General features: G+C 45.3%; 2 protein-coding genes and 1 long non-coding RNA gene across 10 annotated transcripts; 1 reads left to right on the top strand and 2 right to left on the bottom strand.

Moving 5' to 3' along the window:
• Positions 1-45: 45 nt before the first annotated feature.
• LOC124050083 (solute carrier family 22 member 7-like) lies at positions 46-4,323 on the bottom strand. Of its 6 annotated transcripts, none has more exons than XR_006841545.1 (4): positions 3,308-3,422; positions 3,075-3,171; positions 1,678-1,874; positions 46-1,188 (listed from the first exon to the last, which is right to left on the bottom strand). XR_006841545.1 is itself a non-coding variant. In XM_046372199.1 (3 exons), exons 1-3 carry the CDS (start codon positions 3,931-3,933, stop codon positions 1,101-1,103), a joined length of 312 nt encoding a protein of 103 aa, XP_046228155.1. In that variant the 5' UTR covers positions 3,934-4,320; the 3' UTR covers positions 47-1,100. The 6 variants fall into 6 exon arrangements, 1 of the variants encoding a protein (XP_046228155.1); XR_006841543.1 differs by lacking the exon at positions 3,308-3,422 and adding an exon at positions 3,907-4,323 and having other exon boundaries at positions 48-1,188; positions 1,678-1,878; XR_006841542.1 differs by having other exon boundaries at positions 48-1,188; positions 1,678-1,878.
• Positions 3,435-5,351, top strand: LOC124050086. 3 transcript variants are annotated; one of them, XR_006841550.1, is made up of 3 exons: positions 3,435-3,574; positions 3,655-3,731; positions 4,759-5,351. It is a non-coding gene; the product is annotated as an uncharacterized LOC124050086 (long non-coding RNA). The 3 variants fall into 3 exon arrangements; XR_006841551.1 differs by lacking the exon at positions 4,759-5,351 and adding an exon at positions 4,334-4,538; XR_006841552.1 differs by lacking the exon at positions 4,759-5,351 and adding an exon at positions 4,330-4,538.
• A 1,949-nt stretch (positions 5,352-7,300) lies between these two features.
• Positions 7,301-16,307, bottom strand: LOC124050082 (protein NLRC3-like). The gene is made up of 10 exons (XM_046372198.1): positions 16,252-16,307; positions 16,020-16,139; positions 14,051-14,164; positions 13,526-13,604; positions 13,228-13,442; positions 11,350-13,149; positions 10,423-10,596; positions 10,099-10,272; positions 8,208-8,254; positions 7,301-7,972 (listed from the first exon to the last, which is right to left on the bottom strand). The coding sequence occupies exons 2-10, from the start codon at positions 16,082-16,084 to the stop codon at positions 7,407-7,409; spliced, it is 3,234 nt and encodes a 1,077-aa protein (XP_046228154.1). The 5' UTR covers positions 16,085-16,139; positions 16,252-16,307; the 3' UTR covers positions 7,301-7,406.

The raw sequence follows: 16,307 nt of genomic DNA, 5'->3' as shown, positions 1-16,307 counted from the left end.
CCAAAATCCCACATGTCAGCTAGTTTTTACTCTGTTTTCAGAGTGTAATTAAAAGGAAGCCTTCTGTTGCCACTGACCAGTTTCACTTCAGGATGATAGCAGACCACCCCACGGTGACACATGACATGATGTTGTTATTGAAAAGAACTCAAATAATAACCATCATTCTAAATAAGCATTCTTCTAATCATCATTTCCTGTCCTGTCCACCCAATATGTGTTGTTCTCCATGTGCTCTTGGTTTTCATAGCGGCATCAAGCTAACAAATGTAGAGAAGTGCAGGGTGCTGTTTGATTGGCAGCAGTGAGCCTCAGTGTTTGAGCCTTTAACTCATTAGCTGGTGGTGGAAAGTAACAAAGTACACTTACTGAAGTACTCAGTAGCTTTTACTTTCACTCCTTGGCACATCAGAGGCAGAAAATGTACATTTGCTTTGGTTATAGTTACTTTCAGATTAAGATGTCACCTTAATAACATGTTATATGTTTACAAAATACAAACAGGATTCTTTGAAGCAGTGATTTTAACCTTCTGCACTGTGACCTCCAATGTGTCACTGAGTCTTCTGTTAGGTTTCAGACTGAGTCCACCTGACGCTTCAGCGTGAAGGCGAGCAGGAAGAGGTTTTAATGAGCGCTGGATCCACTGAGTCGTGTCTCTGCAGAGTCACATGTTCCACCGTTTCCACCCAGCTCGTAATCATGACAACAATGAATATTTTATAAAATATTTTATATTTCTCACCTTTTTTTGACTCAAACACATCATCACCAGGTCTTGTGATGTGCTGCTTCAATGCATTTAAACAATTTAATCCCCAGGATTTCACATTACAGACACCACTGAGCCGTTACAGACGGACCACAACACACACTGATGACACGAGGCTCAGCTATACAGCAGCTTTTGAGCCAGTTTTAAGAAATGAAAAAGCCAGAAAAAAGTAACGTGAAGTAGACAAACAGACACAAAATACTTGATGTGCTTAACAAGGTGTTATGTGTCTGAACAACAGACAGTCAAGCATCACTTCAGTGCTTTAATAAAGACTCAGAACACTAAAGGGACATCAGCTGTGACATCAACAGACTGCAGCTTGTCAGTTTTGCTGCTGGGCTGTCGGGTCTTCAGAGTTTATCTTCCTCAGCTCAGTCTCTGCATCTCTGTTTCCATTGCTTTGTCTGTGTCTAAACAGGAAGAAAGAAAAAGAGGAACGTAGTCACTTGATCGTGACCTCTGAGGAGCCTGGATTCTGATTGGTTGGAAGCCGTGGCTTTACCAGGTCACCTGCAGTATTATGTGTGTGTTTGATTGTATTTCTAACTGAGTGTACTGCCACTGTGTAAAGACAGGAACCATGAAGTTTAGTCAAAGAGCATAGAACTTGGGTTATATGTGTAACTACCAACCACACAAATTTACATTCAGCTCACTCTGTGTCAGCTTTTAATGACACAGAGTGATCATTAGATTTAGTCAGTGTTTAATTTGTGTATGTGGGTCCTGGAGGTGAAAAAGTCTGGGACCACTGTTTTCAAGAACCCTTCTACAATATGCACACATGGTAACACAATCTCCAGTTTCCTGCATGGAGCTCAGATGTTTGACTCCACCAGAGCAAAGAGATGGAGCCGTAAAATCTCCTTCAGACAGACAGCAACACGGAAACCCTCTACCTTCCCTCCTTGACATCCAAGATGTTTTCAGGCGGACGGAAGTTGAGCGTCTCAGGGAGCACGAAGACCAAGCTGCCGATTCCCGTCCCAGCGAAGATCAGCGGCGGCAGGAGAAGCCGGACGTCCTCCAGCAACATGATCGTGGGAGCCAATGAACTGCCGATGCGACAGATACACGAGGTGTAGCCTGTACCACACTGCCTGTCCAGAAACACAACCAGGAGGGTCAGTTTTAATGCTGCTGGCAGGGTTTACATTTAAGTAGTTCAAGTAGAAAGAAAGTCTGACACCAGTAATGCAAGATAACATCAGTACGCCATCGCTGTCTGCTGACGAGGGCTTTAGAATGAGATTTTAGAAGCCAAACCTCAGTCGCACCAGTTCTGCGAGACACTGAAATAAATACAAATTCTCACATTTTTACTTACAAAATACTGAAGAAATGATGACACTCTTGCAGTGGTGGATTGCAGCCTAAAAAATGTATGTTTTAAAGTTTCTGCATCCAGAAATTTTTGGTGAGAGCTGCAGAGTTTAGAGATATCAGCTGTAGAAATGTCTTCCTACTCTTGAATACAGAGGAATTAGATGGTACTTAACCTAAAAAACGTAACAGTGAAGCTTCCAGAAAATCATCACCCATTTGCTCAAGATAACCTACAGACCCTGTTGTGAGGAGTTTGGATGTGGCTCTAAAAATTAGCTGTCTAACTGTTATGGGAATTTCTCAAGAAATGCACACAGGGCCGTTGCTAGCCATTTGGGTGCCCTCAGCACAAATGCTTTGTGGTGCCCCCCTCCCCCCGGAATGAACAATAATTCAGAATTTATCAGTGCGATTCGCTTTATTTCCAAAACAACTCATCAATATTAATGTTTTGAATAAATACTTCTGAATTAATAATGACACCAAACATGAAGTTAAAAAAGGTTATAATGATAAATAAACACAACCACCATTATTATAAACAAAGATTTGTACTGTACTGTAGACTGAACATCGAACTAAACATTGTAAACACAGAACAAATTATTCAAGTATACACCCTTGTAAGTAATAATGTGCAAATTTCTCCAGTAAATAACTACACATAAGAATAAATAACTGCACAACAGAATTTACTCAACAGAGGGACTTTACCATCTCAGTACAGAGATCATTCTGCTATTCAATAGAACTATGTTACAGACATTTTCACAACCACCAGAGCTGACTTTTAAAGGACCTCTCCGCACAATTTCCACACGATCAGCATCTAAAATGTGAGCTGACCACAGAGCAGGATCAGTTGGAGGGGGCACATATGTCTCTACAGTGTCACTTGCTGATGGCCTCTCAGTGACAGGACTCACTCTGCTTTCAGAAGCGGTGGTTGTGTGTGGAGTTGTATCTGTACCTGAACTGGTAGTTGATGGTTGTTGCTGGTCAGGGCTGGGACCTGTTGCAGAGTCTACAGACCAGCTGCTGGATGGTTGATCATCTAAATCTTGAACCTGGAAACCGACGAGAACCGTTTACGTGTAAATGAGAGGGAAACCGCATAAATAAATAAGGGTGTTTATAGACATCCTGAAATGCAGCATCATGTGAAGTAAACTTGGCTAACAGGGTAACGACACTTGACTGCACCTCTGACGGCAGAAAGCCCCAAGTTAAGCTTAATCAGAAATAGCATAGCTAGCTAGTGTGACAGGTCGTCTCTCTCCCTGCCATTACATGGCACCGTGTCAACCCACTGAGCGTCCTGATTGAGGGGCGGCACTATGTGTCCCTAGAGAGGTGCAGATACACCTGCCTTTTCCTCTTCCTCCGCTTCCTTCCGGTGGCCACCGGTTTGGTGTGACCACCGTGATTGTTTGGCGTGGCCGTTGCGGGTGCACGGTCCTCTTCATTCAGGTAACGCATTCTGTTAGTCTTCCATTGCTCGTGTGTGCATAGAGCGCTCGTTTTGGTGACGCGATCTTGGCTCTGTATAGCGCGACCGGCTGCCGGGGCCGTGAGGATGCATCGCTCCGGGGAGGCCTCTCCTGGAGGTGCTCGCCTGCTCCTTTCGGTAAGTTCGCGACTGTCCGCCGTTCAGCGGCTTTGTTTCTCAGTTCCCAGCTGATTCTTTTCTGGTGTTTTGGTGCAGCTGAGTGAGCATGAGCTGGTTGTCCTCTGCCTCTTTTTGGCGTGACTGTAGCCTGACGGAGTGCTGCGTATGAATTTGTTTCAGTTACGTAACTTACGCGCAAAGTTAGTTTGTGTGCCTCCATGGTAAATTGCCGGCTATAATCAGCCACCCTTCCCTGGGTCCACACTGCTGTTTTGGCTTGTGGGTTTTGTTTCCTCTCTTGCTCCTGGGTCGTTTTCCTTGTTGGTCCGGACTCCGGCGGCTGGCGTGACTGAAGCGCCCTCCGCCTTTGTCCGTCTTGTTGAGCGCTGCCTGGGCCCGCTCCGCGTTATCCGCTTGAGCGTGGCACTGACTGTTTTGTGACCGTATGGTGCTCACGCCACCGATGCGGGTCCCGGTGGTGTGATTGTAATTGTGTTGGTCCTTTTCATTGTATTGATGAGTTTATTTAAATTGTTTTCCTTTTGTTTTTTCCTTTTATTTAGGTAAATGTTTGTTTAGTTCACCCTTGTTTTATTAACTTTTGTTTCTTTTGCAGCCAGGTGTTGTGGGCTCCCTGCGGCGGTTAATTCCCGGTGGTGGTGCGCTCTTCACGACCCCCCCAATCCCCTTTTTTTTCTTGATTTTGTGTGCGTGTGTTTGCAGTTTCACGGTGATTATTTTGAGGACCTCCCCCTCCTTTCTGTTCTGGTTGTCCTGCCGCACGGTAGCCGCAGCCCGGTTTCATTTATCGTGCCCAATGGTTTCTTTTAGTGTGTAGTGTTTACCTGGTGTGTAACTGGTTCAATCTATGCTTTGTCTTACACTATTTTGTCAATAAATTATCTTTGATTTGAAGCCGTCTCGCTCTGTGGTGTTTAAACCTGCGTGGCCTTGATCTATATAACTAAACACAGTTTTGCTCAGATTTCCTGGGGTGTAATTCCCCAGGTGGCGCTGTCGCAGCTATAATCTCCATTCTCCATAGTTTACACCTCGCCACAGCACACTGTTTTTTGTTTTTTTCTTTTAATAATTGCTACATGATAGTGGTTGTATTAAGAGGTGGACGAAGGCAGGTATGTCCCCACTGAAGGCCCAGGTACCAAATGCACGAAATTTTCATTTTGCAAAGTCTGCACTTTGCCCTCCAACTATCAGTTATATTAAAACGTGTCCAAATTTTACTGTTTTCTGTCGCTCATTTCTCTCACCTTTCCTGTGTGTGTGACTATGTAGCAATTCTCTCTCCTGCTAGTGTTGTGTCGTTCGTGAACGATTCGTTCAAAAGAATGAGTCTTTTAAGTGAACGTACTGAATCGAATCACTGCCTCAAGTGATTCGTTCGTTTCACAGTTCAGTTGAGCTGTCAGCAGCACAGCAGCCGCTGCAGGGAGGGAGGGACCACACGCTGACTGTGCCGCCTCGCCAACGCCTGAATCACTCGGTGAACGAATCACTCAGTGAACTACACTCTCCTGAATCATTTTCGTCTGAGGGATACACTTTCATCCCTGTTGTTTTAACAGATTTATTTTCCAGATAAACAAACTTAAAATGTTAGGCTGGCAGTAATTAGATTAGATTAGATTAGATTAGATTAGATTCAACTTTATTGTCATTACACATGTACAAGTACAATGCAACGAAACGCAGTTTGGCATCTAACCAGAAGTGCAATAAGCAGTAAGTGCCAGGTATACAGTAATTTACAGTATGTACAGGGTATGTACAGGTGTCTATGCTACAGATATACTATAAACATGATATACAGGTAGTTGTCATAATATACAGGGTTTCTAAGTACTATGAACATACTATACAGATGGATATGTGCATCCAGTGTAGGCGGAAACTGCAACACAATTTACAAATGATATTTAGAGATGTTATATTAAGCTATAAATCACTAGTGCAATGGACAATATGGTGTGTACAGCGATAGGCAGTAGGCTAACTATATTAACAGTGAGGTAGAGGAACTAGTGCAAAACTCAGTACGTAGTACTCAGTTAGGATAGGGTGGTGTAGTGGAGTGTGGTGTAGGGTGAGGATGTTAGTGGGGGGCTGAGTTCAGTCAGGAGACAGCCCTGGGGAAGAAGCTGTTGCTCAGCCTGCTGGTCCTGGCCTTGAGGCTCCTGAAGCGCCTGCCAGACGGCAAGAGTGCAAACAGACCACGAGCAGGGTGGGAGGAGTCCTTGAGGATACTTGCGGTCTGCAACCGAGCAGTTCCCATACCATACTGTGACACAGCTGGTCAGGATACTTTCAATTGCACAGCGGTAAAAGTTCACCTGGATGGCTGAAGACAGATGGTGTTTCTTGAGTGTCCTCAGGAAAAAGAGGCACTGGTGAGCCTTCTTCACAAGGCTGGAGGTGTTGGTGGTCCAGGTCAGGTCCTCTGAGATGCAGGTCCCCAGGAACTTAAAGCTGGAGACACGTTCAACCGTCATCCCGTTGATGTGTATGGGGGCATGCGTGCCTCCTCTCTCCCTCCTGAAGTCCACAATGAGCTCCTTTGTCTTGCTGGTGTTAAGGAGCAGGTTATTGTCTGCACACCATGTGGCCAGGTGCTGTACCTCCTCCCTGTAGGCTGTCTCATTGTCGTTGCTGATGAGGCCAATAACTGTGGTGTCATCAGCAAATTTGATGATGGAATTGGATCCATATGCAGGCCTACAGTCATGGGTGAAGAGGGAATAGAGGAATGGGCTCAGCACACAGCCCTGTGGTACGAGAAGAGAGTGAGACTCACCAGCAGGCACCAGGCAGGAGCGACGGTGGTCAGCCCGGGGAGGTTCAGCCTTAGGTGCCTGAGGATCCCCTTGATGGGGACTTTAACACCTCCAGAAGGAAATGAAACTGACATCTTCAAATGCAGATCAACAATAGATCAACTTCATACTCCTTCAGGATTTATGAGCTCCTCATCCTGTCTCCAAGGTTGAGCCCATCCACCCTCGTTTGTGAACGAGTCCCCAAGTCACTTGAACTCATTTTCAAACAGCTGCCCCTGCAATAGAGGCTTTAAACATGTCCAACTGTGACTCTCACTCCTGACTCTCCTGCTCTCCAAGTGGCCTCTGTGTGACGGATGCTGTTCTGTAGTACCAGGGCCTGAGGGGAAGTGGAGCAACTACAGACACACAGCGACTGACTCCACTGCAACACTACACTTCCTGTTACATCACCCAAAGAATGATGGGAAGTGTAGTGCTAAAAACGTCTCATTCAGCCCAAATTTAAGACAAACAGCAGAAGTGAAGAAGAAAGACAAAATGCATGAAAATGAACATTTTGATGTTTTACAATATGAGTTTATTTTTGACAGAAGTGTCAGAATGTCTCATCAACATGTTTCTTATATCCCTGGAACACTGACACTCACCTCCATCCATTCATATACACAGATTTACTGTGGAAATGACTCTGAAGGATTTCTGACAGCTTTCAACCTTCCCAGGATCAATTACACACCAATAACATCAACATTAATATCAAAGTGATCAGGAAAAAATCTTTAGATGATGTGAGAGTCTGGAACCTGATTTTATTGGATAAACACGCTGATTTATGTGAGAAATCAGTTCAGATTGTATGTGTGTGTGTTTCTCTAACAGGAGGAGACTCTCCCTCCTACACTGAACACAGAGACACTGAGGAGTCAGTCCAGAACCCAAATCCAGCATAAAGAGGTTCAGTGAATGTGGTGTTGAAGGTGTGGAGGTGGATCAGTGTGTCAGAGGAGACTCTGTAGAAGGACAGAGTGCCAGCAGGACAGTCCACATACACTGCAACTCTGTGAGAGACAGAGGAGGAGGAGGAGGAGGAGGAGGAGGAAAAGGAGGAGGAGGAGTGGAGGTGTGTTCTTCTGTTATTGTGCCTGACAGAGAAACCAACAACATCAGAGCAGTTCAGACTCCAGGACTGATTATTCCATCCAAACACACAGTCATCAGTCTTTCCTTTCCTTCTGATTCCTCTGTAAGTCACTGATATATAAACTCCTCCAGTCCACTCAACCTCCCAGTAGCAGCGACCAGTCAGACCAGTTCTACACAGCAGCTGAGGCCTGCAGTCAAACCTCTCTGGATGATCAGGATGAGGCTGCTCCTCTCTCACTGCTGTCACCTTCCTGTTGTTGTCAGACAGTTTGAGTTTTGTGTTTACTGTGTTTGTGTCCACTGTGAGTTCACAGGCATCTGATGGAGAGAACAAGACACAATACAGCAGCAGTTTATCATCTAACACACCTGATGGCTTCATTTGTTGCTTCATTAACAGACTGACTGTTCATTAGATCAAAACTTCACACTGACTCATCTTGTTGGATCTTCTATCAAACTGAGAGCTGAATGCAGATACACAAGCTTTAGACTGAAACTACTTTAACATGTGCTGCCTTGTTTTCATCAATCAAAGTCAACACACACTTACACTTCCTCAGACCAGGTTTCAGCCTCTGCTGTCCACCATGTTCCACCCTGGAGGAAGAAACAAAGTCAGAATGAACCTTCAGAAGCTTCCTCATCAATGATCTTCATCAACCTTCACTCAGATCCACCATGAAGACAAAACAGCTGCATTTAGAAAACACATTTCATACACAGACTCAGTTCAACTTGACATCAAACATTCAGAAGAAAACAACAAGAGAAGAAGAAACCAGCTGACATCCACTTTTCTGACTGTGACTCACATGTGATGAAGCTCCCAAACTGTGTGATTCATGATGCACACAAACCTGCTAAATATGTGTTTTTCTGATAGATCGATTGTTCTCTGACCTTCAGTTTGAGCTCACGTTTGATTCGTTTCCTGATTGATCAGCAATTGAAGAAAGTTTGATCTGGCCTGTCAGGAGCTTCCAGAGTCCACACTGAAACACCAAAGCCACTGAGCGCCGTCAGTCTCCAGCTGGTCTGCGCTCGCCTTTAGTCATCTTTCCAGTGGAAAAGAAATGCTGAGACACAGCAGTGAAGACACTGAAGGACAGATTTGACTGTGAGGACATCAGGCAGAACCTTCAGAGCCTTTTGATGTGCTGGAAGAACCTTAGAGATGGTCAGCTTCTGCTTCGTGGCCTCTCCATCCATTTGTGTGGCCCAAAGAGCAGCACAGGCAACACTGTGTGAGCTCCATGTCTGCCTGTGCATCATCTCCTTCATAACTCACATCAGGTCTTCAATGAGCTACTGGAGGAGAGCAGATCCACTTCCTGATATGCATGTTCACTGTTGTGTATTTAGATCAACAGCCTCCAGCTGCTGGGATGCAGTCAGAGTCCTTGTTGCAGAACCTGACTGAACTCTGATTATCTGCTTTGTTTTATGTCACCAGTGATGGAAAGAAGAGATTTTATGCAAACAAAATAAATCTTTTTCATTTTGCAATTTTTGTTTCAGGGCGGCACGGTGGTGCAGTGGTTAGCACTGTCACCTCATAGCAAGAGGGTTCCAGGTTCGAATCCCGGTCTGGGCCCTTCTATGTGGAGTTTGCATGTTCTCCCTGTGCCTGCGTGGGTTTTCTCCGGGTACTCCGGCTTCCTCCCACAATACCAAAAACATGCACATTAGGTTAATTGGCTACTCTAAATTGCCCCTAGGTGTGAGTGTGAGAGTGTGTGGTTGTTTGTCTTTGTGTGTTGGCCCTGCGATTGACTGGCGACCAGTCCAGGGTGAACCCCGCCTCTCGCCCGTAGTCAGCTGGGATAGGCTCCAGCTTGTCAAGACTGAACCTTGAACCTCTTGAGGATTCTGCATGATGGTTCATCAACACTTTATATTATTTCATTCGTAAATCTTTTTTGACTGTATTTGTCACAGAGTGTGTGTGGTGGTCAGTAAATGATGGACAGCAGATCCTGGTGTGATATTAGTTAGGAGGTCAGTCTCAGTGGGGACAGGGACTCTCAGCACATCAGTTACTGTCTTCACTGTTATCAGCAGTGCTGCTGGTCCACACTGTGAACCAACAGTCCTCAGCTTGTCACTGTGACAGACAAACTGTGTGTGAGCTCTTGTTGTCTGTTCATACCTGAGAGTGTCCAGTCTCCAGTGTGGATCCTCCAGTCCAGCAGACAGCAGCTCCACTCCTGAGTCTCCTGGATGATTGTAGCTCAGGTCCAGCTCTCTCAGATGGGAGGGGTGTGATCTCAGAGCTGAGGCCAGAGAAGTACAGCCTTCCTGTGTGATCATACAGCCTGACAACCTGGAGACACACACACACACACAAGCAAACAGATTGGTGGCTCTCATCAGTGACATCAGCATGTGTATGTCCAACAAAACTGACATGGACATCTGTTAAACAGAAGCTGAATCCTGACCTGAGAGTCTCCAGCTGACAGTTTGGACTCGTCAGTCCAGCAGACAGCAGGTTCACTCCTGAATCCTGCAGGTGGTTGTTACTCAGGTCCAGCTCTCTCAGACCAGAGGACTGGGAGCTGAGAACTGAGGACAGAGCTTCACAGCTTCTCTCTGACAGATTACAGCCACTCAGCCTGAACAAAACATACAGGACAAGAAAACATTTCTATGTGATTTAGATCTATATTTATCTGAAAAAAACTATCATTAAATGACTGCACAACAGTGATGACAAAACCAGAAAACAGTGATGGTTCATCCTGCACAAATAAATTAATCCTGACCTGAGAGTCTCCAGCTGACAGTTTGGACTCTTCAGTCCAGCAGACAGCAGCTTCACTCCTTTATCCTGCAGGTCGTTGTTACTCAGGTCCAGCTCTCTCAGACTAGAGGACTGGGAGCTGAGAACTGAGGACAGAGCTTCACAGCTTCTCCCTGACAGATTACAGCCACTCAGCCTAAACAAAACATACAGGATATATAAGAAAACATTTCATTGTATATTTGATATGACTCACACTGGAAGTTATTTGAGTAATAAAATGACAACAAAAATATAAAAGTATATAACAGTTATGGGTCACCCTTCACAAGTTAATTCATCTCACTCCTGTGGAGGGTCAGCGAAAGTGAAGAAACAGTTTATGTCACGTTGAAGTTTCAGTTAGTTAGTTTTCACTTTTATTTTCTAGTTTGTCTCCTCTTGTGTCTTGTTTAGCTTGTCATTTCCTGTCTTTGTCTGTTTTCCCTCCTTTTTTGACAGTTTCCTCCTCCCTGATTAGTTTCACCTGTGTCTCGTTACATCACCTATATACACCTGTGCTGTCCTTGTGTTTGTTGTGGATTTGCTGTGTTTCTCTGAGTTCCCTGGCAAACCCTACGTTCTCTGTTTTCCGGTGGTCTCAGTGTTGCTTATGGTTTCTGGATCTTCTTTGTTTGGACCATTTTTACCAGGACTCACAGTCGCCTTTTGTTTGCCTGTTTCTGTTTCATTAAAGTTCATTAAAGTTCCTTTTGTTCACCTCAACTCTGGTGTCAGGGTCTGCACTTTGGGTCCTGATCTTTGATGTGATTCTAACACTTTGCAGGTTTTTCAACTGATCAACCTATCAACTACATTTTTCGACTCTTATTTGACCAAAACACATATTATTTGAGAACAACCCGTCACATGTGATCCAGTCAGAATCTGCAGTTCTGTGGTCACTTACAGAGCTTTGTTGGAGGCTTTGACCACTGGCAGCAGCCTCAGAAGAGCCTCCTCTGAAGCAGAGTATTTCTTCAGGTCAAACACGTCCAGATCTTCTTCTGATGACAGTAAGATGAAGACCAGAGCTGACCACTGAGCAGGAGACAGTTCATCTGTGGAGAGACTTCCTGACCTCAGGGACTGTTGGATCTCCTCCACCAGAGAACCATCATTCAGTTCATTCAGACAGTGGAACAGATTGATGCTCCTCTCTGGAGACAGATTCTCACTGAGCTTCTTCTTGATGTACCTGACTGTTTTCTGTTTGGTCTGTGAGATACTTCCTGTGTGTTTCATCAGACCTCGTAGGAGAGTCTCATTGGTCTGAAGTGAAAGACCCAGGAGGAAGCGGAGGAACAAGTCCAGGTGTCCATTTGGACTCTGCAAAGCCTCATCCACAGCACTCTGGTACAGATGAGTTTGTTCCTGTTTGTTTCTGAAGGATGACGGTTTTCCTGACATCAGGTTGACACCAGATTTGTTGAATGTCTGGTGGACATGAAGAGCAGCCAGAAACTCCTGAACACTCAGATGGACGAAGCAGAACACCTTGTCCTGGTACAGTCCTCTCTCCTCTTTAAAGATCTGGGTGAACACTCCTGAGTACACTGAGGCTGCTCTGATATCGATGCCACAGTCTGTCAGGTCTGATTCATAGAAGATCAGGTTTCCTTTCTGCAGCTGCTCAAAAGCCAGTTTTCCCAGAGACTTAATCATCTTCCTGCTGTCTGGACTCCACTGTGGATCTGTAACAGCTCCTCCATCATACTTGATGTTCTTCACTTTGGACTGAACCACCAGGAAGTGGATGTACATCTCAGTCAGGGTCTTGGGCAGCTCTCCTCCCTCTCTGGTCCTCAACACATCCTCCAGAACTGTAGCAGTGATCCAGCAGAAGACTGGGATGTGGCACATGATGTGGAGGCTTCGTGATGTCTTGATGTGGGAGATGATTCTGCTGGCCTGCTCCTCATCTCTGGATCTCTTCCTGAAGTACTCCTCCTTCTGTGGGTCAGTGAACCCTCTGACCTCTGTCACCATGTCAACACACTCAGGAGGGATCTGATTGGCTGCTGCAGGTCGTGTGGTTATCCAGAGGCGAGCAGAGGGAAGCAGATTCCCCCTGATGAGGTTTGTCAGCAGCACATCCACTGAGGTGGACTCTGTGACATCAGTCAGGATCTCATTGTAGTGGAAGTCCAGAGGAAGTCGACACTCATCCAGACCGTCAAAGATGAACACAACCTGGAACTTCTCAAACTTGCAGATTCCTGCTTCTTTGGTTTCAGTGAAGAAGTCATGAACAAGTTCCACCAAGCTGAACTTTTTCTCTCTCAGCACATTCAGCTCTCTGAAAGTGAATGGAAATGTGAAGTGGACGTCCTGGTTGGCTTTGTCTTCAGCCCAGTCCAGAGTGAACTTCTGTGTTAAGACTGTTTTCCCAATGCCAGCCACTCCCTTTGTCATCACTGTTCTGATTGGTCCATCTCTTCCAGGTGAGGCTTTAAAGATGTCTTCTTGTCTGATTGTTGTTTCTGGTCTTGTGGTTTTCCTGGATGCTGTTTCAATCTGTCTGACCTCATGTTCTTCATTGACCTCTGCAGTCCCTCCCTCTGTGATGTAGAGCTCTGTGTAGATCTGATTCAGGAGGGTCGGGTTTCCTGCTTTAGCAATCCCCTCAAACACACACTCAGACTTCTTCTTCAGCTCAGATTGGAGCTGACGTCGACAAACTGCAGCAACAGTTCCTGAATGAAAACACAACAAATCAGTGAGTGGATGTTGGTGTTAATGTGAGAAAAGTGGAGTGTGGAAAATCCTCTTACTGCTGTGCAGACGGTCAGCCAGCTCCTCCTGCTTCATTCTCCTCAGGAAGTGCAGTGTGATCTTCAGAAATGCATCTCTGCTGCTGCTCCTCTGCTCTTCATCCTCACCATCCAACACCTCCTCATGCTCACTCTGCCTCTCTAAGCTTTCTGAGTAATCTGGACTCAGAACCTTCTGGATCTTCTTCAGCTCGTTCTTCACAAAAGTCACAACGTTCTCCTCAAGATGCTGGAAAAGAATAAAACAAAGATAAAAATTGTGTTGATTTGATTTGGAGCTGAGCTAAAAGTTGTTGTTGGACATTTACACACCATGAATATGGAGTCCAGGTCTGCTGGATTGTGCTGGACAGACTGACCACCGAGAACATCTGACTGTTGCTGCTGAACTCTGTGGAGAAAACAGGACGTATGATGATTACACACATTTTAGCACTTGTTGCTTTTCAAGGATCAGCTGATCCAGTTTTCTGGCACCAATGAGGCCCCCTTCAGGTTGGTCTAAGAAGCAGCTCACTGTCACCTGCTGACAAAGTGTTTGGTTGGTCAAAACATAAGTTTCAGCCAAACTTCCTGGAAAGCTGATGTGTTTCTGTGGACTAAATCTCCTGCTTACAGAAAAGTGAAAAAGCTACAGGAAACAAAATGAGTTTGAAAAACCTTTGCTGGAATCAGCAGACTGAGACCACCGAGCAGCTGCCTTACAGTAACTTTGTAATGTCAAATCTGGAGCCAGTGGAGTCTGAAAGCTGAGACCAACTGGTAGATCTTTTTGTGGACTGACTTGATAGAAGGAGAAACTGCAGAACATCAAACTCATCTGCTTTAAACTCTTACCTTCCTTCAGCAGAGTCGTGTCCACCTCTGAAGTGAAGAGGTTCAAACATGGACCCGTCACTCTTCATGGACACACGGCTGGGTACAGGAGAGTCTGCTGTCTGCTGGTCCACACTGATAGAAACACACAGACAAACTAATGCGCCTCTCAAAGCTTCACTTTGATGGTCAAGCTGGAGACAAAACATTCAAAGCTCTGCCGACTCCTGGAGATGTGAGCATCTCAGTGAAGGTCAGAGAGAGGAAGAGGAGGGAACAGGAGCTCTCCAGGGAGACATGACAAAGGCAGGAGGACAGCAGGACAGGAGGGGACGCTCCTCTGTCTCATGAGGATTTGCAAGCCTTCATGCAGGACTGAGGGGACAGTTAATGTGCTCGTCAGCAAACAGCATTTTGACTTCAGTGTGAATGTGATGACGACACACTGGAAGCCTCCCTTTGCTTTCTGATGTGGACTCTAACTGACCCTGATGTCATGTACCTCAAATGAACAGCCTGAAGGAGTCAACAGTCCAGATGTGCTATTGGCTGATTTCAATTGTTCAGCCCAGCTCTGTAGTGAGAGTGAACAACAAACTGCTCTGAATCTTTGAAACTGAAAAAAGCTGCTGGAAAATAAAATCCAACCTCGTCTATTTTGTTCAAGTCAAGTCAAGTCAACTTTATTTGTATAGCCCATTTTTACAAGCAGTTTGTCTCAAAGGGCTTAACATAACATCAGCAACATCCTCTGCCCTTCGACCCTCACATCGACTAAGGAAAAACTCCCAGAAAAACCTTTAACAGGAAAAAATGGAAGAAACCTCAGGGTGAGCAACAGAGGAGGGATCCCTCACCCAGGACGGGCAGACGTGCAATGGATGTTGTACAGGCAGGAAAGCAATTTGCAACATGAGAAATGACATTACTAAAAAGATAAGCAAAACAAAATCTCAACTGTTTTAGTTTCACTTTTTGCTACCACCTCAATGATTTTAACATTTCACAAGTTATAAGAAAATTATAGTAATGAAAATTATAATGAACTGCTGTAACATTCATGTATTCTTTTTTTATGTGACGTTGAGAATCACTATCCTATCAGTTCGATTTCGGCCCGTAGGGAGAACCACCCCGCCCATAGTCGGTACATAGAGGAATGACAGGCAGATGTCAACAATACACATTGGGTTGGTCATAGAGCCGGCTACAGTTCAACTTGAAGATCTGGATGGAGAGATACCTGCAGAAAGATACAGAGAGAGAGAGAGAGAGAGAGGGAGGGAGAGACACAAGACTACGAGGAGCACTGGACACACAGTTAGTGACATAAAATAATGAACTGCATGTTAATCTGACGAGGGGAGAGGATAGAAGAGGAGAAGGAGGGGAAACTGCTTGGTGGATCATGTTTGTGTCCCCCGGCAGCATAGGCCTATAGCAGCTTAGCTATGATAGAGATTTAAAGATTAACAGTTAGTCAGACCTACCTACCTACCTGCCACCTCTACCTGTGGCTATATATCATGAGGTGAGTGAAACTATGCCTACCAGCCCTACACACTTTATTTGGTGCTAACTATATGCTTTACTAAACAGAAAGGTTTTAAGTTTAGTCTTAAAAGTGGAGGTGGTGTCTGCCTGTCGAACCCAGATTGGCAACTGGTTCCACAGCAGGGGTGCCTGATAGCCAAAGGCTCGTCCTCCCGTTCTACTTTTATGAATTCTGGGAACTGTAAGTAAACCTGCACTCTGTGATCTGAGTGATCTATTGGGGGGGGTTCACTTGATGAGTTGATTAGAAGGAACAATCAAAGTGAAGGGACAGCATGTGGGGGGGCAGAACAAATCCATGATGGTCTCTACCTGCTCTCATGCAGCTCCTGAGTAAATATGAAGAAATATGAAGTCAATGAAGAAGAATCTGAAGCAGCCAGGATCACAGGAAGTTATGGGAAAGTTCCTGCTAACTGGGACTGTGTTGACTTACTGAGTCTCTGAAGGAAGTCGTCCTTTAAACAATATTGGTGGACGCATGGACCTGTCACTCTTCATGGACACACAGCTGGGTTCAGGTTCAGGACAGTCTGGTCTCTGCTGCTGCTCGGGGCTTCAACACAACACACACAGAGCTTTGAGTGTGAATAATGATGGTGGAGTGATGTGAGTGCTGAGCTGTGACATGGAGAAGAGTCATGGACAGTTAGAGATCCTCATCTCACCTCTGAGCTTTGGTCTGGCTGTCATGTTCCCCACACAGAGTGGTTTTAGAGGGAGG

The sequence above is a fragment of the Scatophagus argus genome, chromosome 19, assembly GCF_020382885.2.
Source record: "Scatophagus argus isolate fScaArg1 chromosome 19, fScaArg1.pri, whole genome shotgun sequence".
NCBI classification, from domain to species: Eukaryota; Metazoa; Chordata; class Actinopteri; family Scatophagidae; genus Scatophagus; species Scatophagus argus.
Note: the sequence above shows the minus strand (reverse complement) of the source record. Positions and strands in the feature narration are given on the sequence as shown.